Below are 26,819 nucleotides of genomic sequence, written 5' to 3'. Positions count from 1 at the left end.
AGATTAAACAGTGACTATGTCTGGCGTGAAAGCCAGGAAGGAAAAGTTCCAAAGTACTTTTAACCATAGGTGGATTAATTTGATTCAGTACTACAGTTGCTTACCGTATGAATCACCCTTGAGCCACCTTGCTCCTTTTATGCCCCAGCAAGCACAAACAAGGGAGCCGATTAATAAATATTTCCTGATCATAGTTTTACAGTGCTTCTTTGGATCAAAACAAAAATCTACCACTGGGGAAGACAGGGGAGGGGGAAGCTCCTGGGAGAAGGAAAAGGAAGAGACATGATCTACATTTTTTTTCCCCCACATCAGGATTTGTGGATCACTAGTCTCAAACGCTGCAGGATTATGAAATCAATTATTTAGAGACTGAGATCAATCATTCTGTTGTACATCCCTAATAGCTGCGACAAGAAAACAGAAAACAAACACGCAGATCTCAGAGTCAATTCCTGAACAAAAAGGAAAAAACAGCTGTATTAAGCAGCAGGAATAGGTACATGACAGACAGAAGCAAAATACACTTTGATTTTTCAGAGGAGCCTTCTGAATTGCCTTTTCAAGCACTGTGCAGACAAACAAGAACCATATTAGCTATTGTGCCATGTGAGTACGAATAATATTTTCCAGACAAGCAAATATTGTCAGATGCCTAACAACTCACACTTCCATGTATTTACATAAATATTTGACAAAAGAGTAAGACAGAAATATTTCAGTATTTCTAGAGAGGATCAAGTTATTGAAAGCAAAATATCAAAACATCTTTCTGGTAGAAAAACAATCAACCTGTATTTAGAGTGCTGGCAATCACTTTCTGTGCTTTTGTAAGGGCTGAAAGATGCGTTCACAGGAAATAAAAACAAAATTACATTTTCAAAGGATTGAGGTCCTGATCACCATTCTGATGTGTGACGGAGCCCTTATGAGACCCCTCCTGTGGAATAACGGGTGTCCGTTGCCCAGTGTTAAGCAGTTTGCTAGACTTCAAAAGAGTCTACAGATAGTCTAGTCCAAAAACAAATACAGAACAGAGATGGAGAATCTAAAAAGAAAAGGCTTATAAGATTGGAAGGTAGGAGATTTAAGGGATTGAAACACTTCTAAGGATTACAGATTAATGGGAAGAACCAAGCAGCAGTTTACATTTTATATAGGATAGCTGTGCAACTTGCAGTCATAATTTAAAACATAAAGTCAAGCTTAGGGGAATCTTTTGGGTAGATTACTAAAAGCACCAGCTGACAAGAAAATGGAATAAACTGTCAATGAAGGAATAAGGATAACTAGCTTTGAAGAACTTAGACTGCATTATGCTTCCATTTGGGGCTCAACCTGCTCAGGATCGCTTCCCAGTGAAATCATTCAAGGCAATTTTTAAGCACCAAAAGGCAAATATTCACTATGGGAAGTGAAAACCAGAGGTTAAACAGCCCTCAGTATTCTTAAAACCAGTATACGTAATATACAGAAAAAATTTAACTACCTGGATATAAAATACACTGTTGAAGTTGATTTTTGTATGTTCTTGCCCCCCAAAAATAAAAAGCAAAGGAACAGCAACATTTTATCCTGTGTCTCAACATAAAATTGAACTATTAAGCAGGGAAATCCTTGATGTACACGGTTCATAGACATGGATAATCCTTCAAGATTTCCACAGTCTTCAGAGGACTGAACGCAGAGAAACCAGGAAACTGGAGACTGCTGAGAGTCAGTAACTTTATGACTCGTGTACATCCTAGGGCCACAACACCGCTGCAAGAGCAACGCAATGAGTTATTGCTCTAAACAGCAAGCAGAAATCTGTGACCACAGATGAGCATATATCCTAGACTGTTTTGAGGTTACAATGAAGATGATTTCAGTTGTGTCTTACCTGCTGAGATCCCCAGCACAAAGTCATTTTATCTGGACGAGTACTGGGTACTAAACTTTCACCCGGATATATTCTTTGAAAGGTAGTGACTTCCCCATCTTGGAAAGCACAGAAAGTTGCAACAAATTCCAAAGTACATTCAAAAAAAAAAACTATCAAAAAATATTATTTTATTCCAATCTTAATCTATGTTATGTTTTTTCTCCTCCTAGACACATATTCCAGACAGGTTCTATGATTAATTTATTATCATCTCTTGTCCTGTTGGCATCCTCAGTGTTACTGATTAATTTCTGTTATAGTCTAATTATTTCAGTTCTATAAATACTGCATGACATTTTACTGCTTTCTATGGTTACTTTGCAACCTTCTTTTTCTCCTCCACCTGGGGCTCTCATTTTCAATTTAACAGGAGGCAGTGGGCAAAGATTAAGCTGAAACCCAGTAATTACACCTCCCTGCCCCAAAAAATGAATTCATTTATTTTTCTCATGGATGAAAGCAGCTGTGAGCTGCTCTGAAATGCCACGAGCGACCTCAAAAAAACAATACCTACTGCTTGGCAGATTAATAATAAAAAATGTTGGCTTCCATAATTTGAAAAATGTATTTAGTTGGATTATACTGTATTGCAGCATTTGCATTTGGGAAGAACAGAGAGTTCAATCATAACCCAAACTCCAGCATTGCTGGGCATATCTGGTTCCACCTGCAGGAATATTAAACCACCACTCAATTCATCACTGACAAAACAGGTTACATCCACAATAGTTGGCATTCAGTACATGGCTGCCTGCAGAAGGCTTTCCCAGTTCTTTATGTCCTTGAGTTATGTTTACCAGTTTCAGGCCTTACATTTTCTGACCTTTCTCTTTCAGCCTTTGCCATAAGTTCCTGGGATCCTCTGAAAGTTTGGGAAAGCTTCTGAGTGTTTCTCCTATAAGTGTAAGCACATCCTGAAATAAAAACAAACCACAGAATATTACTTGATTTTGGATTCCTGCCATTTGTCATGTCCTATCATGAGTCCTATATTGGCAGCTATACCCAGTCCCTGAAAAGCAGCTAAGTAGGCAGAACTCATCAGCACAATGTTGCTGCCTTTTTGAAGCATCATCTTTAAAAGCTTCACCGAAGAGCGTGGACAGTGATCTGCCCAACAAAGCAGGCGTGCAGAAATCTCTGCTGGTCACTAGAGACCACGTGTCACTACTGCTTTCCGTGGATGGCTGCCAAGACAGATGACAGGGAGCCCGATAATACTGTGTAGCTCATACACTGCACTGGCTGCTGCCCCGGGGTTTCTTCCCTAGGGAGAGGAGGGAAGGAAGGCTGACCTTTTTAGAGAAGCTGGAAGAAAAACAAGAGAAGAAAAATGAAGCCTGACTTGACACTGAAGTTCTTATACCTCAGGTATGGAGTGCATGCAAGTTTTAACAGAGCATGGTATGAACACACCAATGAAAAATCAGGAGAGCAGCATTATTAGGAGAAAAAGAGTGTGTTGTGCAGCCCACGAATTCCCACCCTGCTCACAGACACAGAAAGAAAGGGCTCAGGGCTTCAGGGACTTCCTATCGCTCAGAAACAACTCGCTTTCAATCCGACTCCCCTTCGAAACGTAGATCATCCTAAGGAAGAGCCGTAGAAGAGCCAGGAATTTCCAGGAGTTTCAGCTTACATTACCCACAATCTATTTCAAAGGGATTTCCCAACAAGGAAGCACGAATTTCTGAGACAGCAGGCCAATGGGTTCTCCAAGGGGAAATCTCACTGTACCTGTAGAGGATGCTGCAGACTAACCACTTCAAGTCTACCATACCCAGAAATAGAGAACTTTACGTGGCAGTGACCTACAAGGGCAAAGCATTTCTGAAGAACTGACAGCTAGAGAGTACTTGTTTGCAAAGCCACTTTTTCTCCTCCTCTACAAGTCCTCAGATGGTTTTCACTAGCCCTGACTTTCCTCTCTCCTATTCAGTCAGGAAGTGACAATCACATTGCAAAATCTTAAACAGATTTAGAGGGAAAAAAAAGCATACACCACTAGAAAAAAATGAAAAGTCCACATGCATAAGCGCGTACAAAATTAAAAGCTCTAAAAACTGATATTGCTGCCACGCAGAGCAGTAGGGCCTTAGGAACCCGCAAAGTAAATATACATGTCTCAGAGTGGATATTGTGACAGAAAAAAATTGGCATTCAAACTGTATAATCTGTAACAAACTGCCATCTTGATCTCAATGCAACTGCTTAAAAAATGGCCAGGTTTTCTTCCAGAAGCCACTTTTTCACTTTGATCATGTTCAGGTGACCATATCACTCCATAGTCACAGTTAAGAGTCTTAGGAATAGTCTCTGAGAGCAATAATCTGCTTTAGCCTCCACTGTATGTTGCAGTCTCCTATTCTAAGTCTTCTAACCCAAAAGATGAGCAAGGAAGACTAGTATGGGCATAGTTACCTGTTATTAAATCATTTTGTTATTTATCCTTTTCTCTTGGACAGCCCATCAGAAAACAGACTGAGAATTAATCAAGAGGTATCCAAAACAATTCTAGGACACCATGGGAGAGATTTTCAGCTTATGTAGATCAGGTCAGCACAAATGACTTGATCAGCATGCTAGTCCCAGGCATTTTATTAAAGATACGGAGCCAAATTCTGCTTTGACTTAGACTGTATTCAGGTCAACGTGACTGCATTGCCATAAATCAAGAGGGAGTCTGGCTTATGGCTTCTTTAGTTGCAGTCTGTATATAAAATGCACCACAACATTTATTTTAATAACATTTGCTTACTTTGGAGTAAATCTGTTCTTCCAATTTTTCCTGAAGTAACGCTCTTTCCATTAGAGTCGTCTTTTGCCTGAGAAAGGTAATCTTGGCTAGCTCTGCCTTTTTCTTCTTACAGTCAGGGCACAGTGAGGGTTTGTGCACTGCAGCTTCCGTCACCTGAAGGACGAGAATTTGATGCAATTAGTAACGTCTGTCCTAGCAAGATGGCCGCACTATTAAGAATAATCAATAAAAATACAGATATAGATCGTGTCTGCTCTTGTAAGCAGTTGTGAACTATTTCATAATCTTTGTCATAGTATCATCTTGAGGAGTCTGTCTGAATGTATTCACACTAAAATACGTTTGCTTCTCCCCATGTGTTACCCCTTCTAGCACTGATAACTTAGTTTAATTTAAGATTATCTATTTGTTTTTCAGAATCAGAGCATCGATCTGTAATTACTAGCTTTTCTTACAGTAGACAAACACTCCTGATGCTTGAAGCTCTGTGTGCACATGACCGATTTCTTCCAGAGTAACTATAATGGCCAGAAAAATGAAGTGACACAAGAGCCAACCAACACATCTGTTACCAGCCAAAGCCAATAGTGACAACGCAGTTATACTGGCAAAAATGTATTTTGATTAGTCTAACTCATTTGACCTTGGGGGGCTGCTGAGTACAAATTACGATTTGGCCAATATAAATCGATACGTGCTTTGCTAGCGCTAAAATGCATTCAGAGCCCCACCAGCCATAAGTTATCTTGCTTAACAAGTCACTGATCAGCCGGGAAGCCACAGTCTGTGCGTGATAACCAGTCTTCCCCCATAGCAAATACATTAACTGGCGAAGGATGGATTAAGTTAAGTTAACGTATTTTACTCCATGCTTCCAGGAGGCTAAAAGAGGACACGTACTTGATCATCACAACTCAGTATCAGCAACTGTTAACCATCAATAATTCCTATACAGCTGTCTGTCGGTAACTATGCTGGAACCATGCTGACAGCATACATAAGGCCTTAAGTACCAGCCACAGAGGTTACGATTACCTGTATGAATTTTATGAGGAAAATAAACTCGGAGGCAATGAGTTCAAATATCTAGATGCAGTTCTGAGTCGGAACAGCAATAAAATCCTACAAGCAGTTTTCTTTGCAAGACACACAGTAAACTTATTAATTCCTGTGTTAGTTCACCTACCGTGAAACCTTGAGCATGTTTAATGGCTTTACACAAACCTCAGTATTGGTGTATTCAGGAAATAGCACTTATTTTTATCTAATCTAATATACACAGAATCCATGTTGGTACACAACATGGATGTAATAGTTATTACAAGAGCCATGGAACCAATCGTATTTGGCTTCCCAGAGTTATGTCTCAATCCCCCTCTGCCTCCTTTTTCCTTCATCTCTTCTCTTCTGCATAAAAATGTTCTACACAGAGGAGAAGACGGAGAGGTCAAAGAAAGTCATTTTTCTTAGAAAACAGATTTTAAAAAGCGTCAGAGAAAAAGAAACAGTAAAAACTCTATAAAATTTGGGGGCAGGGGGTTAGATAATGTTAACAGCATAAAAGAAGCAGGTTGCTGGAATTTCGAAACGGTTAGTGAACAAGAAACCCGAAAGAATCTCTATCCCAGAATTGACTTTAAAACTATTATTCCCTGCTCACAGGCTTAGCACAGGAATAGGTTAACAGCCACTTTTACTATGTTATATGGCAAAAAAATTAAAGGGGGTGTATGTGATAGAGATAAAAGCAAAACAAATTACTGTAATTACCAGTCAAAGCTCTTTTTTTGTTTTATCAGAAATACTTTCCCAAATGCAGGCATTCCGTACCAATTTCAAACAAAGTACAGGTGTTTGCCAAGACTCAGATTTATGGGTAAAGGCATCTGTAGGTGATCACTGCTATAGCATATTCGCATCCATTTACAAGTACGAAGCAAGAATGCAAGCATCACCGCAGGGGAAAAAAAAAATACCAGTCTTGAGATTATTGACAGATGCAGAGCTGCAGCGAGGAGGTGTGTGAGTTTGCCTGTCCTATGGGGAAAAAAATTGGGCTGGTGAAAAATAAAAGCCCTTCAAATTGTGTAAAGATGACATACATACGTCTTAATAAACGAACAGATGTAACCACGATTCTATCGCACATGCTCTAGACATTAAGTAAATGTTAAAAATTAAAGGAAAGAAAGCTGGGAGGGGGGAGGTTTGTGCCTTTTGGAATACTTTTAACAGTATTTTTCAAGACGCTTTTTTTCCTTGAAAAAGAGAGGCAAAGAGAATGGCAACTGCTTTCAAAATAATCTTAGTGTATAAGGTACTTCTCTATTCACAGTAGCACTCCAAATCAAACAGTCCCTAGAAACATCAGCTATCTGGAAAATTTCAAGGCCCAGACTGCAACAACTATCACCGGTTCTTGCGCTGAAAAGCAAGAAAGCCACACGCAACATGACATTTGATCCCTATCAGTCAAGAAACCCACCGAGTAAAGACTAGCCCTGCGTACGTTGTATATTAATACGCGCTTCTGCGTTTTAAAGCCTCCCTCACCTCCTTTTCCTCTTCTGCATTGCTCACCTGAGCATGATGAGAAGGTTATAAAAAAAAAAAAAAAAAAAAAGCCCTTCCCTCCTCCCAAATAACACCCAACACCCCCAAAGAGAAAGCAAGCATTATGCAGACCTGTAAACATCCGGCTTCCAACTACCTTTATGGCTACCGGCACATGAACATCGTAGCAATATAAATATAGAGAGGCAGATCACAAACGGCGCCATTTAGCTCCCATCCGGATAATCTCTATGCAACCGGGTAGGGACGTATGATCAACGTGAGGAGAGTCGGGGTGTTTCGAACACTGACCACCAGAGACACTGTCACGCTACGAAGGTTCAATAGCAACAGCCGAGACAGCGATGTAATAAAAATATGCTTATTGCCTCACGCAAGCTCTCGGATTAGTAACACCTGTTAAAATAATGTGATTACTAATTTAGAAAGGATAACCCCAAACCGTCGCCTACTGCGCTGGTAATTGGAAGCACTGCTTATCCCAACTTGAAAGCTACCTTGTTCACTCTCTTAGTGAGAGGACTCAACCTCGAGGAGTTACTTTAACCCAGCATCCCAGGAAAAGGTGGGGGGGGGGGAAACCTCACGGTCCAGCCGGAGAGGATGGTCAGGTCACGTTCCCATCCCCTGCTCAAACTCTCTTAGCTTCCAAGTCTCTTTTTACACGGCTGGGGCTCTGGGCAAGCACTGCTTTTGCTGACCTCGGCGAGCTGCACAAGGCACAGGACTGTTTGTTCTCCCACTTGGAAGGACCCTGCTAGCGAGGCAAGACCACCACACCTCCGTATCGCCTCTTCCCTCCCTGGGGTCCATGCAGTTTTGACTCCACGGCCTTATCAGTTGGCAGACTTCTTTAATCCTGTTAACTCTTCACTCGCTCATCAGTCCACCCTGTGACCAGAGTCCCAGCCATATACCCCCCCCTTTGGCCCTCAAGGACAATCATGGGTTTGGTCTTGTTGTTGCAATGGCAAGTAGCCTGTGTTTAAAGCATTAACCTCAGCAAAGATTGAAGCTTTCAAGCAGGCAAAAGCAATGCCTATAATAATCATCATGAGTACAATTATGACAGTTTGTAAGCCCGACGCAAACCAAGCTGATAGGGACAGTCCGAAACTTTGGAGCAACTTTTGCAACCAATTAAACCCATTATCATTATGCTGTTTAATGTCCAAGGCTAGGCGTTTAAGGTTTGTGATCTCCCCTTCAATCAGGGTCGAACGGTCGCTCAGGTTGAAGCAGCACATGCCTTCAGATTCTTCACATCCGTGGTTGTGCCGTAAAAGAAGATAGTCTACTGCCGCTCTGTTTTCTAACACACCAGCGCGCAAGGCTTGCACATCTCTAAGCGTTGCTGATAGGGCAGCAGAAGTGATGCTGACAGTCTTAGCTAAAGAACATGCGAGCTTTTTTATAGCTTGATAGTTCATAGCAACTCCCACCCCAGGTGTAAGGAATGCTGCGGCTGAGATTTGTGATGCTGAGAATAAGATTATTTCTGAATTACATTCAGGGTCGAGGGATGAGGCCTCCCTCCTTTTTCGTGTTTGATTCCCGGCTATTTCCTCTATCTCTTGTTTGCTTGGCGTATAGATGCTCAAGCGACCAAGGGTACAGGGGCCACCAGTAGCATTGGCTGGAATGTAGGAGTAAGCTTTTACCCCGCATAGCCAAAACATTCCTGTAGGGAGCACAATATGTGCACAGTTAAAGGTTACATTGATTGTTTGATTACATTTAAGAGGAGGCCCATCTTCCATAAAGTTGTGGCATGGTTGGGTTTTGTCGGTACAATTTACCATTATAGCGCACTCAACCGCAGGAAACATTCCTTTCACCTTAACTTCTATCATTGTTTTGTTATATTATGTTGTGGTGGGACTCCATTGAGAAATCTGACTAAACATATTTTCTACTTCAAATTTTGCTAGTATTGACTTTTTCACCATTTCCAGGGGTATAGAGAACCCAACAGTGCAAGTAGAGTAAATTTGGGCTGCTGAAATTCCTCCTTCTAGACAAAAGTGAGTAGTATTTAGTATTTCCCTAGCTAACTTTTCCCAAATATTGACATTGCTGCCCCATGGGCTTGAGATCAACGTTGTCACCAGGGCCGTCCAGAGTAGGAACATGGTATCCTATAAAAGAACACATTTAAGTTTTCCTCGAGGGAAGTGCCTCGGGATAAATTGTTAATAATCAGAAATTATCCACCGAGAACTGATTCGATGGGTTCTTCCTGTGGCATCAAGCACTTCCCATGCAAGGGGCCCTTGGGGTTTAGACAACGTCAACAGGACTACTCCAATTTGTGGTAGTTTTACCATCGCAGGCTGTCCTGGTTTACCATGTGCAGGATCAATATCAGGATTATTCTTAACGATACCTGTACTGTTAAGGAAAAAAGCCTGGGTTCTGGGACTACCGAATGGTCCCCATTGATTATTAAGTAGGTGCACAGCATGGTTAATGCGTAGGTCCCAATTCGCTTTTTCTACTTGAGCATGTCTTTTAAGTAAGCCATTGGCCCTTTCCACCATCCCGTTTGCCTAGGGATAGCAGGAGACGTGGAATATCCAACTAATTCCTTCTTGTGTCATCCAGTCCTGTATTACGTGGGCCATAAAGTGAGTCCCATTATCACCTTGTATTTCCTTTGGTACCAGTAATACCCTGAAGCATTCTTGTAATACCTTAACGGCAGCTTCTCCATTCGCAGATCTGACAGCTGTCGCTCGGAGGAGACGGGAGACCACCTCGACTCCCACTAATATGTATTTTCTCCCACTCGATGGCTTAAGAGGCCCTACATAATCAATCTGCCAGCTTTGCCACAATTGTCTTTTATTACTGATATGTAGTGGGGCTTGCTGTTCTGGATGATCCCTTTTTAATCTTAGCTGGCATTGAGGACAGGCTGTTATGATTCGTCGTGCAGTTGTTATATCTATGGGCCACCCTCGAGCTATACTTTCTTTTACTAAATCCTTCTCCCCCGAATGTCCTCGCTGTATATGTAGCCATTCTCCTGTTCGGTTCCACTCTACTTCTTTTACTGTCACTCCTCTTACCTTCAACAACTTGTCAACTCTCCCGTTCCATTTAGCTGTCAGACTTCCGTCTGAGTTGCAGGCTTTCACCCATCCTATTGCGATAGACCGTTTCCTTCCTTCTTCCAACAACTCTTCCCAGTCTGCTTGCTGCCATACCAGGCACCTATTTATTTGCCATTTATTACAGTCCCAGAATCCTATGCAGTCTGTGACCCCCTTGAATACTGCATACGAATCGGTATACACTGCTGTTGCTCCATTGCTTATGGCAAGTCGGACAGCCTTGAGTTCTCCTACTTGGGCCCTGCCATCGCCTTCTTCTATCATCGTACGGCCTGTGCTTATTTCTAAGGCAGCTGCTTTGTATTGCCACCCCGTGGCTGTTCTATGCGAAGAGGCATCGGTGAACCATCCCCCATTTAGGTCAGACTTTTCAGCAAGCAGTTCAGCTACTGCAATGGGAGATATTGGGTAGCCCAGTATTGTTTCTGGTACAAGGCTAGTTAGGGGTAATTGGTATTTAGTTATCTTTATTGGTCCCTCCTCTATCTCCAGGCTATCTTGGATTCCTGACAGATACGCATACCATTTACGGACTGTTGGTCTCTGGGCTATACCTTCAGGGGGTGGTGTTCCTCGTTTCACAGCATCTAAAATGCGGAAGGACCCCCTTAGGATTACTTTCTGTTGGGTCGCTATTTTTTTGGTAGCTTTCACAGCCCTTACCATGGCTAAGATTCCCTTTTCCCATTCACTATATCTTAGTTCGGCCTCCTTGAAAGCAGTGAATTCAAATAAAATTGGCCGCTTAGGTTCACTGGTTGGTGATTGAAAGATGGCGCAATAAGCTGCGTGGGTGCTGAACCCCCACTCTACATCAAGAGGGTTACTAGGATGCACGGGACTTAGTTTTTGATACTGATTCATTGCTTGCATTATTTGCATTAACACCTGTTCGTGGGTGTTGTCCCATTCCCATTAGCTATTCTTCCGCGTAAGGTTATAAAGAGGTCTGGCAATTATCAAGAATCCTGGGACGTGCTTTCTCCAATATCCCAACGTACCCATAATTTGTTGCAACTCTTTTTTTACAAGTTGGGTTTTTGAGTTTTTCTAAAGTCTCGAGCACCCTTTCAGGGATTGCTTCTGCTCCTGCTACCCATTTGGCGCCTAGGAAGGTTACTGTTTGGCAGGTCCTTGGCATTTTTCTTGTGGTATCTTTAGCCCTATCTTAGTCAGTTTTTCCCCAAATTAAGTGGGCTTTTTGTCACATTGCCTCCTTTTCAGGTCCCCCTATTAGTATATTGATCGTTTAGACAGTTTAATATTTAACTTATTGGCCATGTGTTTGTCTAAAACGCTTATCTGTGCACCAGTATCAATTAAAAAAGAAACTTTGTGTCTTCTAGGTCCTACCCGAATCACAGTCCAGGGTTCTAAGCTTTCAGGGCGCTGCGCTATTGATAGTACTCAGGTCGGTTGGCCTGATTTCCGACCAGTGCTACCTAGATTTTTAGATCACGCAACTCTTCTCGTAACTCCGAGGAAGGGTTACGAGGCTTGGATTCTCGTCTGTCCTCTTGTGAGCCGGGTGGGGGGCGACGACAGAGTCACCCTTTTCGCTTGTTCCAGTTTGCTCACTAGCTGTTCTATGTCCTCCGTTTTCTGGTTCCATAGCATGGATCGCGGGACACCTAACGCCAGGGCACGTCGCCACAGTCTATTGCGTTTCTCCCTGTCTCCTTGTTTAGTCCCTATTTCCTTATTGTGTCACCTGGGGGGGGGGATGTCCTGTCCTCCCTAGCTTACGCAGCTACTGAGTCAGCACCCTGCTTGCTGCCCCAAAAGTTACTGTCACGCTATGAAGGTTTGATAGTAACAGCCAAAACAGTACCATAATAAAAATATGCTTATTGCCTCACGCAAGCTCTCGGATTAGTAACACCTATTAAAATAATGCAATTACTAATTTAGAAAGGATAAGCCAAAACTGTCGCCTACTGCGCTGTTAAGTGGAAACACCGCCTATCCCAACTTGAAAGCTACCTTGTTCACTCTCTTAGTGAGAGGACTCAACCTCGAGGAGTTCCCTTAACCCAGCGTCCCAGGAAAAGGGAAGGCGGGGGGGGGGGGAAACCTCACGGTCCAGCCGGAGAGGATGGTCAGGTCACGTTCCCGTCCCCTGCTCAAACTCTCTTAGCTTCCAAGTCTCTTTTCATATGGCTGGGGCTCTGGGCAAACACTCCTTTTGCTGACCTCGGCGAGCTGCACAAGCACAGGACTGTTCGTTCTCCCGCTTGGAAAGTCCCTGCTAGCAAGGCAAGACAACGATACTTCCGTATCGCTTCTTCCCTCCCTGAGGTCCGTGCAGTTTCTATCCCGTGGCCTTGCACATACCAGTTGGCAAACTTCTTTAATCCTGCTAACCCTTCACTCGCTCGTCAGACATTTTGCAAGGAGATGCCACCCTGTCTCTCAGATGTTTCACCGAGACTCCACAATCACATAATACGCAAAATACTTCTCTAAATAACAGCCGCAGAAATAATCAGAGAGCAAGGACTTTTTCTCCCACTTAATTTGGGGCTTACTGCGGATTCCAGTAAATGCCCATCTCAGCCTCTCTCGATCACGCAAACCATCATCTTATCACCAGACAACATTTTACAATGATCTGATTATTCACAAGCAACAGCTCTGCAGTAGTGTCTAACAAAAAGATGAGAAAGGTAAATCTTGAAATATCAAGCAAAAAATCTCATCCAGAAGCCAGTGAGCATTGCATGGGTAAAGTCTGCATGATTTGGTCTTATTATGGCTTTTTTTTCCCCAGTAGTTCTCCCTAAATTGTAGGCAAAAATTTACATTTTCTTTTTTACAGTACCTGTTTCGTTGTCTCCCTGATATTTTTCAGGTGGATTCTATTCATGAGCTGAAGAGGAACAATGCAGTTCAAGTCGCTTGTCTCTGATTTCTCCCATTTCTTTGGGGTGAATCCTTGCTGTAGCTTTCTTGGCTTGCCACCGTTTGACTGCTTAGAGATCAGCTGGTGATGCATCTTGCTTATCTTAACAGTGCAAAAAGAGCAGAGAGCATCCAGTTCTCCCTCTGGTACCTCAGTAATTTCTGACGGACATACATGAACAAAACAAAAACAGCAATTACTCTATCAGAGAAAGAAAAGTATTACTGGTCTTCTATCTGTATGACCTCTTCTTAACTAGCTAATAAAAAACAAAACCGATGTCAAGCCTGGAGGTGTTGATACTCATAAGAGCGGTGCAGAATTTAAATGGGAACCTGGGTAATAACTGTAGGAACTTGCGCAATAAACGTCTCTGAGTAGTCTCAAAAGGGAAGAGGGGATAAGAACCCTAAAGAAATAGGCTACTTGATGATATAGCACAAATATATCAGTAAAGCAAGAAAGTACTCGAATACTCTGACATTAAATAAACTGACTTTCAGTGGCTGCCTAAAACAGATTTAGCTTTTTCCTACCAGAAACCACACCAGGCTAAAACAAAATGAATTAACATTTCAAGAGAGAACTAACTACTCACCTAATAACTCTAGGTAGCAAGTCATAGACCCCCTGCAAAATTAAGGTAGAGCCTATTGAAGAAACTTCTGGAAAATATCTCAAATATACAGTCTATAGTTAGGTATCGCTCCACTTTTTTTTCCTCTCTTTTTTTTTTTTTTTTGAGGAAATGGGATTATATTAGCAAATACTTTCCTCTGAGGCTTCAGTGATCGCTTTATAAATTCTTTATAGGATCTTATTTAGACAATATCTTTCACTCATTTTCTCTCTTTCATTTCAGCAGCATAAATAAAAACTGAGAGGTTACACTTGGGATGGATGGATAAGGACGGACGTAGAACTTCATTCAATGCTTAGTGGGAGTTTTTTCACTGACTAAAAAAGAACCAGTCAATACCGACTAGCTAACATAAGTTGTTTTTTTTCTCCCTCCTGGTACAATTTCAGTATTTCACGAGCAGCAGTGTATAATGATGCTGTGTGGGCACTACACGGTCATAAAAGACACCACTGTTTTCAACTGTTTAAACAGGGCAAAATACTGCTCTACCTTTCTTACACAAATTTCACTTTTATGCAACTACTAAACCCAACTGAACACTTAAACATGTGCAACTGAATGAGAAATGAGAGACAAAACAGCGCAGAAAGTGCTGAAACCTCGTGAACGTCTTTGCATTCAGTTAAGGCTAGTGCACAGTTCCCTTCTCAGGGCTCTGCTCTGAGAGTCAAAACAAATTAAAAACTAAAAAAAAATTTTTTTAGTCTAAAAAACTGAAGAGCCAAAAAAAGTCAGACAACTAATGACTCCACAAGTTAAGGATGGTGACTTTGTTTCAACTCAAAGTATTCAGAAACACCAAATAATGTTGCCTACTCAGCCGGACACCACGATTATATCTCTTAAGCAAGCTTTTCCTATTGTCCCGTTCGCTTGCTTTCAATGGATTCCCTTAAACTCAGTTTTACTTTTCCTCGACAAGCACTGCTTGTACGACAACTGGTGCATTAGCACTCCAGGCCTTTGGGGTACCTTGGCATAACCACAAGACAAATTCTTAAAAACATAGGAAGAAATAGCGTAAAGCTTTTCCTAAATATGCAGTGATGAATTTAACCTCAAGTACCCAAGACATCACTCTGGAATTTTAAAGAGAAGCAAAACATTTCTTCAGAAGCGTAGCCGGTCCTTATAAAGAGTAAGTGAATCTGTATTTAAAATGAAGTGAAGTCGAAATCAGTGAGCCTTGCTTTACGGGTGACAAGGAAAATGTGTGATTTAAGCGCAACTGCCACAGTTCAGAATCAATCATCATAAATCAATTTATTGCTCCTTAGAACTCGGTGCATCAAATTCACTACAGCCAAAGTCATGGCGATACTTCCTAGACAGATGAACAGGAATTAAAAACAGAAAATATATATATTTTTGGTGGAATCACGAACATGTGAGTAGGAAAAGATCACTCAGTCATCAGGTCATTTCCCTTCCAAGTGTATTGCATAAGCCCTGTAACACAGGGCAAGTGACAGGCAGGTATTGGGCTTGTTTACACTAATAAAATACATGCATATTCATTATGCTGCATATCAAATGAATAAAAGAATTAAAAAGTACTATTGTAAAAAAAACAGAACAAAGCATTTACATATACTGAGTACCCAGATGGGTAAGTGAAACGCATGGGGCCTGCCGAACATTTTGCAACAGTTGAATACCAGCCTAATTCATTAACTTCAGTCGCTTCTGACTTACAGTAGCACATTTTAATTAAGAATTGGCTTGTAGCAGTGCATGGATTGTGGGCTACCAGACACTCCTCATTTGCTGACATGCACCTACAGACATTAGAGGCAATGCCAGCAAAGAGAACAGTGATTTTAACCATGACTGCACAACCTATTTCAAAAAGGAGTTATTAGTTTAATATGAATTCAAGTTTAACAGTAAATAAACGGAGAAAGAACAAAAGAATTCAAGGATCTAGGGCTACAGTTTTACTGAAATAAGAAAGAAAAACATGAGGAAAGCCAGAACACAGTTAAATTTATAAAAAGTAGTCTTAACTATACAATGATTATTTACACCTTCGGATTTGCCTGTCCTTCAGTCAAAAGGGAAGAGATGCATACAACAGGATCTACACACGAGCTTTGCTGTTTGGCTTCATTTCTTGCCTGTCTTTCAGACAAGAAATTCTCTCCATCTTTGGGCTAGACATGCTCGAATGCTAATCTCCATTTGTGGTGGCAGACTTAAATGTCACCGCATGCCTGTCTGTAGAGAATCCCTGCCAGCGCCGATTACTGTTCCAGAAGCACCCTTTGCTGATGCTTGGTTGCCCCGAAATCCTGCATTCCCACGCCCTCTGTCTTAGAGGAGAGCAAAGGTAGGAAGACGCGACAAGAAAAGCAAAACCAGGCACGAGAACAGGCAGATTGGAGCCACATATCATACATTAGTAAGATCACAAAACACAGCATGTAGGAATTAAAGCACAACGAACCGGAGCAACAAGTTGCTCTGATTACAGAAGCACTTGATGCGCACCGATGGAGAGAGCTAATCTCTGTGTCTACATTCTAAACCCTCTTACACGGTTTACAACTCAGTGACCTACATAGGTTTTTCTTTCTGTATGTGACTATATTTTTAAACATGACATTTCAAGCCTGTAAGAGTGAAAAAGAAAAATAAAGAAAATTGACCATTTGCTTGTTTTTTTTGTTTTCCTTTTACGTGTAGCTTTGTTTTAAAAGCAAAAACTTGGCAGGCATTTTGTTATTGTTATGCTCTACCACCATTTTAAAAAGAGAAATTGTAAAATAGGTAATGGAAAGATAATTGTGAAAGGCAGTAACCACGCTGAAGTGATAACTACTTTTCAGAAAGATTAACCCTACATCTCTACATCTCAAGATTTTCATAATTATCTAAATTGCTTTGGTACGACTGAATACAACAGTTCAGATTAGGCAGACAAGCCTAATGAGCAAAAGTAATGTCTGAAAGATTTGCACAGGTAATGCAGAACTGAGATGAGCAGTCCCATAAATCAGGGTTTTACCATTAAATATAAAAATGAATTCAAAGCCAGAAAAGTTCCTCCAGCATGGTGCAGGGTATCCTTAATTTCTACTGACATTGGTGAGAAGTGACAACGGTAAGGACTTTGCAGAATCTATGTCTTTCAGAAGATATTCATTCTTTTCCAGAGTAAGAAACAAATCCTTTCCCGGCTCTACAAAGACATTCATGAACCAGATGAACTTTCTTTACAGGCAGGAGTTTCCATGTGGATGTTGCTAGCTGAAATTCCCCTTCCAGCCCCTATTTATGGAATAGAGAATATCAACTACAGCCAACATATAGCACGATATGCATCTAGTGAGTTATTTAATATTTCTATGATTCCATACTCTAGTACTGTATTTGCCATTTCTCAGTGATAAATATCAGTTTTAGCTCCAAGCAGAGTTCAGTATTTAGAACCAATAAAAAAATTGAGATATCATTTGGCTCTATTATCCATTTGTTGCATGATCTTATAAAAGATCCAACCATGTCAAAAAGATGATATTAAATCTTATTCTTTTATGGTTAAATGCTATAAGCTTCTTAGAAGAACCGTAGAATGTCTCAGGTTATCACGTTCTGCCTCTTGGCCTTCCAGCTCCTTAAACCTGGTTGTTAATGTGCTAAGTCAATAATTAAATGCTTGGGCATGTGGAAACTTGTTCACAAAGCGAATACAAACTAGATCTACTCAGCAGACAGAAATATACTGGACAAGCCGGGAAAAAGATCTGATACAGAGAAATAAAGCCTTATGCTTCCCTCAGTACCCACGTATCTATGTGCACATGCCAATTCCTTTCGCCTTAACATCAGAAATTGTAGGCATTTATTTGCCTGTATACCATTAGCATAATAACAATAATGGTGAAATTGTTAAAACTGACTGACCATCTGTATTTCAGCCACAAGATTATCTGACCCAATTCAAACGTTTCCGTGCCTCTAAATACCATAATGTTAACAACTACAGCACTCTCGCTTTTGCTAGCACTAGGGCAGTGGTAACGCTGCAGAAAAAGGAAAGAGCAAAAAGCTTAGTGTAGACAACTACACACAAAGGTGAGAGCAAATTTCTGACTAAAGTACAAGTCAGAGCATTTAAAAGTTCCACTTGAACTTTCAGAAACACCTAAGCTGAAGAACTGCTGTTTTCTGTAGTAAGTTTTAAAGTTTATTCCATTCCAAGACTAATGGTCTTTGGAATAACTGATACGGAGTCAGGGACTCATAGAAATAGCAGTCCTTTAGGAGATATATTTGCCTAATAACAGCTAGTTGGTGCAGAACTGGGGTGGAGAAGCAGAGAAGAAAGAAAGAGACAATAATGATGACAAAACTTTCTCATTTTTCCTGAGGCCAACATCTAGGTTTGCCTTCTTTGAAGCTATAAATAAAACTAAGAAAAATGAAGATTATATTCCGGGGCATTCCCATATGCAAACCAGGAATTTATTCACATTTAATCCTATCAATGACAAGATATAAAAAAACTCGTTATACTACCTGAAGAACAAATCAAAAGTAACGTGTGCTCAATGTATATATATTACTTTTTTTTTTTTTTTTACTTAAAAAAAACCCAACCCCCCCCCCCGCACACTCCAAGTAGATAAAATAATAAGAGAGTCTCAAGGCTACTGAGTACTGAATTATTAAGTCAAAGGGAAGCAGACGCCATTATATGAAAGTTGCTCTGCTTATTTTGTGTAATACTGATATTCTACTGCAAAAGATGTAGTGTTGAGCGAGTGAAGGGTTAACAGGACTGAAAAAGTCTGCCAACTAAGGAATCTGCACGGACCCGGACCCGCAGGGAAGGAGGAAGCCATACGGAGATGTTGTGGTCTTGCCTCGCTAGCAGGGTCCTTCCGAGCAGGCAAACAGTCCTGTTGTTACAAAACTCGCAGAGCTCAGAGAAAGCAGTATTTGCCCAGAGTCCCAGCCGTATAAAAAGAGACTTGGATACTAAAGACCGTCTCAAAACTATTATTATGAGTCCACAGACTAACGAAATTAGAGAAGTTAGGGATTGAGTAACGAGTATGGCCGGGTCCAGATGCCAACATGAGGATGGTGGCGAGACAAACGAGGCGAAGGAGGAAGCGATGTGAAGACATCGCAGTCCACCTCCCTGTCTCGCAAGGAGCAAAAGACCACGATCACAGAACTTAACTCTGACCTATGGTAACCTTCAGCTCATTACACCCTATTTTAATATTATCTCGCACACCCCCTCCTAATTAGCATATCAGGAAGGGGCAGGAAACGAATAATAAAGCCAAAAAGGCCAATGAGAAGCAACTCTACAAATATGCAACTATGCATGAATCAGCATGGATGATATTTGCCCAGAGTCCCAGCCAGGTATAAAAAAGGGTCACCGAGCAGGAGAGTTTGAGCAGGGATGGGAACGTGACCTGACCATCCTCTCCGGCTGGACCGTGAGTACTCCTCCCCCCCTTTTCCTGGGATGCTGGGTTAAGGGAACTCCTCGCGAGGCTGAGAGCCCTCTTGCTAAGAGAGTGAACCAAAAGCTTGCAAGTAGTAACTCCTCGAGGTTGAGAGCCCTCTCGCTAAGAGAGTGAACAAGAAAGCTTTCAAGTAGGGATAAGCAGTGCTTCCAATTACTAGCGCAGTAACTGATGGTTTCGGGTTATCCTTTCTAAACCATTAATTGCATTATTTCAGGTTATCCTTTCTAAATCAGTAATCGATGATTTCACGTTATCCTTTTTGAATCAATAATCAACGATTTCAGGTTATCCTTTTTTGGACTATCCTTTCTAAATTAGTAATCGCATTATTTTAATGGATTTTACTAATCTAAGAGCTTGCATGAGGAAGTAAACATAGTTTTTTATTACATTACTGTCTCAGTCGTTACTATCAAACCTTCGTAGCGTGACGTAGTACACAGCTAAGTGCACGATTGACGCTGATAGATTTGGGAATAACCAGTCAATCACATGACCGTACTGTTTACATGAAAGAAGCACAAGCATGAACCTTATTTTCTGTTTGTCATGTTGCTAGTAGTTGGAAGCACTGTAACAATTAAATTGAAAACTGCTTGGCTGCTATGATCAGCAATAAGATAGGCAGGCAGAAGAAATGGCATCATTTCCTAAGTCACCTCAAGCTAATGAGACAGAACTGGCTACTCAGACTCTGTAACCAGACTGACTCCACTTACCCATTAAAGCATACAAAATGAAAGCAGGTTTCTTCGTGCAGAACTACAGAAATCTGAGACTGATTAAGAGAATAAAATCTTCCCAACTTTAACCTTCAAGGGAAAACCCTATATAGATGGAAAACTTCCTTAACGCTATATTGTTTATCATTCATTAAGTGAATCCAAACTCATCAGCTCCTCTTAGTTTTCCTAAAATGCATCAGTATTTTGTGACCTTTTGATTCACAGATAAATTTACCTTGGAGATTAGACTCTCTCTGCTGTGGAAGAGATGATCTACATAGTTGTCTTTTCACTTCTGACTACACTGCAGTCTTGGAAGTCCAGTAATAATAAGAAAAATGCTGAAGATGGAGTCAGGAACTTGTAACATTGACTCACCACTGTTGTGAGCAAGCTAAACTTAGGAATAACCTAAAAATGATCTTATGTCTTGTTTTCACACGATATACGGAGGGCTTGAGGATGCTTGTACTTAAGTGCAGTGTCACAAAGCATCTGGGAAGGAGGATCCATCTCTGACCGATGAATCAGTCTTAAAGGCAACCTACAAAACTTTGAGAGTTTGTTCACTTTTCACATACATACAGATTGAAGATACTCCTTCTGCTTCAATCATTTTTTACTCAGTTACTGCTTTCTTGCTTTTGTTTTTAATTAAAAATAGTATCTCTGACACACTTCATAGGAAAACTTGAGCAGGACTTGCATGCCACCATCTGCTCTTGCAGTTGCTTTCATAACAAGTACATGCAAACAGCATCCTTCTTTCTTCCCTCTCCTTCTCCATCATTGTGTTGGTTAAAGCTGTTTCATTGTGCTTGTCAAAGTTGGTATCCTGCTGCCTCCCTCCATCTGGGAAAGGAACTAAAATATTGCTGACAGGAGGAATAGAATTGTTTGGGGGTGGGGGGGAAGCACATTTTGCCCAAATTCTAAAGTAATATTTATTTTGGAAGAAACAACCAGACCAAAGTCCTAGTACCTGTACAGCTGGTGAGAAAAAAGGGAAAATACTAAACACTTCAGTAAAATTTTGACTTTTTACAGTTAAGTTTGAAATGTGGATACGTTTTTACTAAAGTAGATTTATCCAGACCTTGTGATAATGCATTACTAGGATGATGTCATATCAGGAGCATCCAAGCAATATGAGCTATGGAAGACAAACCGTTTTCCCAGAAAGCATAAAAAACATTGTACTTTGTTAATTACCTGGCTCGACTTTAATAACTTGTATGTAATATTAAGTCCAGCTAAAAATTTACATCAGCTTTCAAAAGAAACAAGAATTATAACTTCTACTAGAGTTGCTGAACTTACCAGCTTGAGTTCTGATGACAGATTTGTCTTGCTTAATGCCAGCTTCTTTGTTTTTTAGAAGGTCAATCTGCTTCCCCAAGAAATCTCTTTCTATAGCTGCAGATTCTGCTCTTTCAGACTGCTCATCTACAACGAAAAAAGGTAGCTTAGAATATGCGTTGTGAAGAAAGCAGGACTGAGACAAAACAAAAATAAAGCAGGAGGCAAATAATTCTCCACTTGAACATGACTGGGTTTTCTCCACTGAAGGAACAAAAAAACAAGCCACAGGACTACACAGAGGACACCAGTGATTTGGGGGTGAAATGTACTGAGCAAGCTTCTATCACACAAAAATATCTTATATTGCTCATTTTTAATCACCCCACCAAAAGGCAACACTGGATATGCTGAGAAGAGCAGAGACTAATGCTTAGGGCTTGTCAACACATTCAATTTTGTTTGAGAAGTTGACTTAACACCAATCTACCTTCCCCTTCCCTCAGTCCCATCACTTATTTTCAACCCTGCATGGCCTCTTCTTTTGTGGCATACAAGTATTCCTGAGAGCTTAAGTGAACCGCATCCAGGAATTGATCCAAGGGAAAAATGGGGGGGGAGGGGAGGGGGAGAAATCAAAATTTGTATCAGTTCCCTGTTATCCAGATGGTTTCAGTACAACTTCAGTCCTGCAGTAACTGAGGGAATTGCCAAGAAGTGGAAGTGAATGGCTGGCTGAAGTCAAAAGACTTAGAGGTCCGAAGAGACACCGCCACCGACGGCAATATACATAAGACACGGGCCCCATTCAACATACTAAGCACAATCAGCAAACAACTAAATTCTCTATACTCTTGTCAGCGTACTGATAGGAAATTCAGTGGGTTTATACAAGGAAATAATGTGTCCCCACAGGGACACCAGCACGACAGGCTTTCTGTAGCTTTTTTTTATTATTTATGTATGCTGCTCTCAGAAAGATATATGCTGTAGAAAGCTCTCTGTTTTCCAAAACATTTTTCCATGTGTTATTCCCTAGTTTCTCATTGAACTAGTAGTATTCAGAAGACTCCACAATTTTAAGAAATATTAACCTGGTAAACAAAGTGGTAACACTTGTTAATGTATTCTTTTTCACTTCTTAAAAACACTTCTGTGTACAGAAAAAGGTTTCCTCTAAACATGCTCTCCTTGATCCTAAAAATGAGGATTTCAGTGGTTGGGCAAGGAATAATTTCAAAAGTCTCCAGAAAAGTTTTATTAAAATCTATCATTTGTAAGAGTAAAAATCTTGAGCAAGACTGTCAAATTTAATCTATTAGACACAGTTCAATTACATAAATGTAGCATGAATAAGACACCAAGACGAACACTATCTCTTAATTCAGATTCCGAAGCACTGATCTCTAAGGCTATGTTCTGTTCTAGGATAAACAGTGTTTACATTCATGCACATACATCTGATGACAAGTTTTGGCCTATACTGTTGGGATTTCATGTCTAAACAATGTTTAAAAGAGATTTCTAATGATAACAGTGTTGGTTATTACTGCAGAGTGAAAAAGAGTAAAGTGTTGGGTGGATGAGGGAGGGAAGGGGCATGACTATCGGGCTTGTCTGTAATAGGAAAAGTTTTCCAATTTTAAAAGTTTACTACAGACAAGGTTAAACATATATTGGTATAAGCCAGTTGATCAAGTTGAACTCAGCAGAATGAGATTACATCAGTAACAGCTAACAGACATTAAAATACATCTTATATCTACACTAATTTAAAAATATATATTAAACTGTCCTAGATAATCTTTAAAACTATGCTGTTTATATATCCTGACAAGCCCTTATTCCAAGGCCAGATTTAAAAAAAAAAAAATAGCAATGTCTTCAAGTACTCACTATACTTTCCGGACCAACCTTGGAGAAAAGAAGAATGCAGAAGAATGACAGAGAATCCCATAGAAATGGAAAAAAATAGCAACTAACAAACAAGGTTATGTCAGCTAACTTATGCCCTGTTGCCTATTCTTAATCATTCATCTGATGCAGCTTTCAGGCATTAAAATACTCTACATCCCAGCTACTTTTCATATATGGTAACTCGCTCAGAGTATTTTGCAGAATTTTTTTAACATACCAATAGAATTTCAGCACCACAAGATTACTAAGAAAGGGTTTCCATGGCTAAATAATACCCTTCTGCATATAGTCACCAGCAAATCTTCAGAGGACAAAATACATGCCTAGCTGAAGAAGTGAACATACAGAACCTGTGTTGCTTTGAACAGCAAGAACAATCTATGCAATTTTTACATTTTTATTTTTGCTGATTCAAGTCTCCACAGATGAAAAGCTATGAAGGACAGGTCTCAAGCATGGTAAACCCTGCATACCTGCATGATTTTGGCCTGCCAGCTGTGCTATCCTTTCCAACACATCTGATACAGCAGACCTCTCTAAATCCTCTGTGGAACAATAAGATTCAGATGGTTCACTCTCATATTGCGAGCAGCCTTCTTCCTCCTCGCTGAACGGCTCAAACGTATCTTCGGAATAGTCCAAAACAGAGCTACTGGAACTCCGGCCCAGTTCCACCTGTCCCTCTTCATAGCTAGCAAAGTTATCAGCTGTGGTGGTCATCACAGCGCAGCACTACAAATAGAAACAAAAAAAGCACATAATTTCAATTATATAGGAAGAAGTGAGTGGATTATTTATAGCCTTGGGGCACATATGGAGAATGATTACAGCTCAACCCAAATTTAGCTGCCAAAACAGGAGGATGAAATAACTACTTAATCAATGTGCTGGATCAAGGCAACACCCTTCAAAGCACGACTGCTGCTAAGTGTAGTGCATTATTAATCTCTGCTAGATAAGCACATAATAACAAGATTGAACATTAACAACAAACCCTGAGCAACATTCTCTTCAAATTTGTAGTGAATTACAGGTAATATTTGAAAAAATCATTCATGAAAACAAGAATACTTGGATTTTTTGGCATTATTTTTAAATCTTGCACCACTGAGAAATAAAAAGCATCTCTACTTAGATTTTATGTCTAGAAAATTAGAAAGAAAATGTAGCAAGCATCAGCCACTTGATGCTTTCAAATGAATACAGGTCTTACTCTCAGCACGGAAAAAGAAACAAAGTCATCCAGAGTCAAGCTCCAGGAAAAAAAACACAACATCAAATAGGTAAGGTGCTATGGATACATTTTAAAGCATTAGTCTTACTTACCTTACTTCTGTTATTAGAAGGATGCAATACTAGCCCATCTTCCTTTGAAACTAAGGAGCCAAATAACTTTGTCCTAAATAATTTTGTCCTATTTTTAGCCCCTACTCCCATAAAGGAAGGAGCATAACCATACAGGCAATATCCTTTTGGAAAGATGCTTTTAGCAGCAACAGCGATGGCTCCTCCATCAGAAAGGAGGGAACCCCAACACAATGATATTGAGTAGATGAAGGCACTTTCTGTCTTGCCTGAATTTCAAGTATGCTGCTGTACTCTGCGTTTACTGGTGCTTTTTAGTCAACTTCATTTTAAAGGTGCTGACTTTAGCCATTTCCCTACTGAACACGCTGCTTAAGTGATGCTTTTATTGCCAAAGTCTTTTCATGCATTGTATAAAAACCCCATGTCCTTCAAATTCAGCACTTCTTTCCTGCGACTGGGCATCCAAACCCCATCTGTAGCATCAAATTTCTTGGTTTTTCAGAGGTTTTTCCTTTTGTTTTAGCATCGTCCCCAAAATGAAAGAATGGTTCTGATCTAAACCTTAAATATTAAGAAGCATTAAGTAATTATTTTGTTCATCACACCAACACTGATTCGTGCTGGAAAATGGTTAATTAGATCAGGTCTACTGGAGAAAAACAATAGGAAATGCAGACAGAGAGGCAATTAGCTCTCCAGCACAGAGCTGACCTAAGAAGTTGCACTTGCAGAAGAAGCACTTCTTCCTCGGTGTATTTTGAGGATAGAAAAGGAACGAGATGATGAATTTTGGCAAATAGTAAGACTGGCTGAACTAAAGCTACTTCATAATGTCAGATACGATTGATACTAGCTGATTTTCCCACAGTGAAAAGCGGGTATTTGTACAGCATTAAAAGATAAAAATAGATTACAGAGAATAAATATACTTGTAAATAAAGCGTGTTTGGAAACTGCTTTAATGTTGCAACTGGCAACATACAACTTTTACTCCTCACAAGGATGAGGTAGTATCAACCTTATCAGATTTGAAGAGCAAGCTCAGTCCTTCAGTAAAGATGTCGAAAGAGAGAAGCCAGAGAACTGTTTGAATTCCTTTTCTCTACTAATCGCTTCGGCTTATAGGCGCGGTAGCCAAACCTTCACGCACCACGGAGCGGAACGGTTGCCGTGACACACCGCCACAGGAACTGCGAAGCGCTCTAGAAGGAAATTTGAGGAAAAGCAGCTCTGTTTTTTCTTAGTAGGCCACAGATGTGATTATAAGGCATCCCCCTCCCATAAAAAAACCACATTTACACCAAATAAGAGCCAATGAAGCAACTCTTCTCTGTGTACTTTTGAGTTGAAGCTCAAGGCAATAGATATAGCCACAGACATTTTTAAGAAGCCGTATGGTGCTGCATTTCCAGCATGAAAAAATGAACTTTCCAAAACTATTTTCAACACGCCCGGTGGCTGACCGAGCGCTCTGCTTGCGAGGCAAATGCCTCGCTATGCAGAGGGGAGCCAAGCCTGAGCCAAGCCTGCGTTCCACCCCCCGCGGCTCCCTGCTCTCCCCTGAGGCCCCAGCGATATTTGAGGTCTTGTCCTCGAAACGCGCCTTGGCACGGCACCAACGCGCTCCGCTGCGCCTGGCCTCTCACAGCTGCCCGCGGAACACAGCACGCTGAGAACGGGCAGCTCGCTACACCTACCCTCCTCCGCCACACGCCGCCCGCAGGCGGCCGCAGCGCTCCAGGCGAGGCCCAGCGGCCGGGGCGGGGCGAGCCGGGCGGGGCCTCCGCGGGGGCCCCTCGGAGGGCGAAGGCGGTCGGCGGGGCCGCCGAGCCCCTCAGCGCGAGGCCTCGCTGCGCGGGGCGGGGCGGGGCGGGGCGGGGGCCGCGCGGGGCGGAGGGGGCGGCGCCTCGCGCCTCCCGCCGCCCGGGCTCCCTCCGCGGCTCCGCGCGCCGCCGGGAGGGGGAGAGGGGGGATGGGAGGGGGGGGTGGCGCGAGGAGGCGCCAGGGGCCGCCCCCGGCCCCGCCTCCCCCAGCCCGCCCCGCCTCCCAGCGGCGGCGCCGGCGGCGCGCGCGGGGCCCTCGGGAGCGCCCGCCATGGCGCGTGTGGGGCGGGGCGGGGCGGGGCGACGAGTGACGGGCGGCATGGCGGGGGGAGGGGGAG

The 26,819-nt window shown here is 41.6% G+C and overlaps 1 protein-coding gene across 6 annotated transcripts in view; it reads right to left on the bottom strand.

Moving 5' to 3' along the window:
* Nucleotides 1-26,440, bottom strand: part of C13H8orf48 (chromosome 13 C8orf48 homolog) — a 55,740-nt gene extending 29,300 nt beyond the window's left edge. For 2 of the 6 annotated variants that reach the window (XR_001293487.2, XR_010885585.1), the window contains exons 1-5: nt 23,824-25,802; nt 21,455-21,580; nt 13,194-13,435; nt 4,683-4,835; nt 2,738-2,838 (exon numbers count right to left, since the gene is read on the bottom strand). Coding sequence is in view for 3 of the 6 variants with exons in the window: in XM_067304387.1 (XP_067160488.1) it covers nt 2,738-2,838; nt 4,683-4,835; nt 13,194-13,435; nt 21,455-21,580; nt 23,824-24,070 (869 nt within the window). In the remaining 3 variants the exon portion in view is untranslated. The other 4 variants (XM_067304387.1, XM_067304386.1, XM_067304388.1 and 1 more) reach the window with 4 other exon arrangements.
* Between the last annotated feature and the right edge of the window lie 379 nt (nt 26,441-26,819).

Source organism: Apteryx mantelli, chromosome 13 (genome assembly GCF_036417845.1).
Source record: "Apteryx mantelli isolate bAptMan1 chromosome 13, bAptMan1.hap1, whole genome shotgun sequence".
Lineage (NCBI taxonomy): Eukaryota > Metazoa > Chordata > Aves > Apterygiformes > Apterygidae > Apteryx > Apteryx mantelli.
This window is presented reverse-complemented; position numbering and strand designations above follow the sequence as displayed.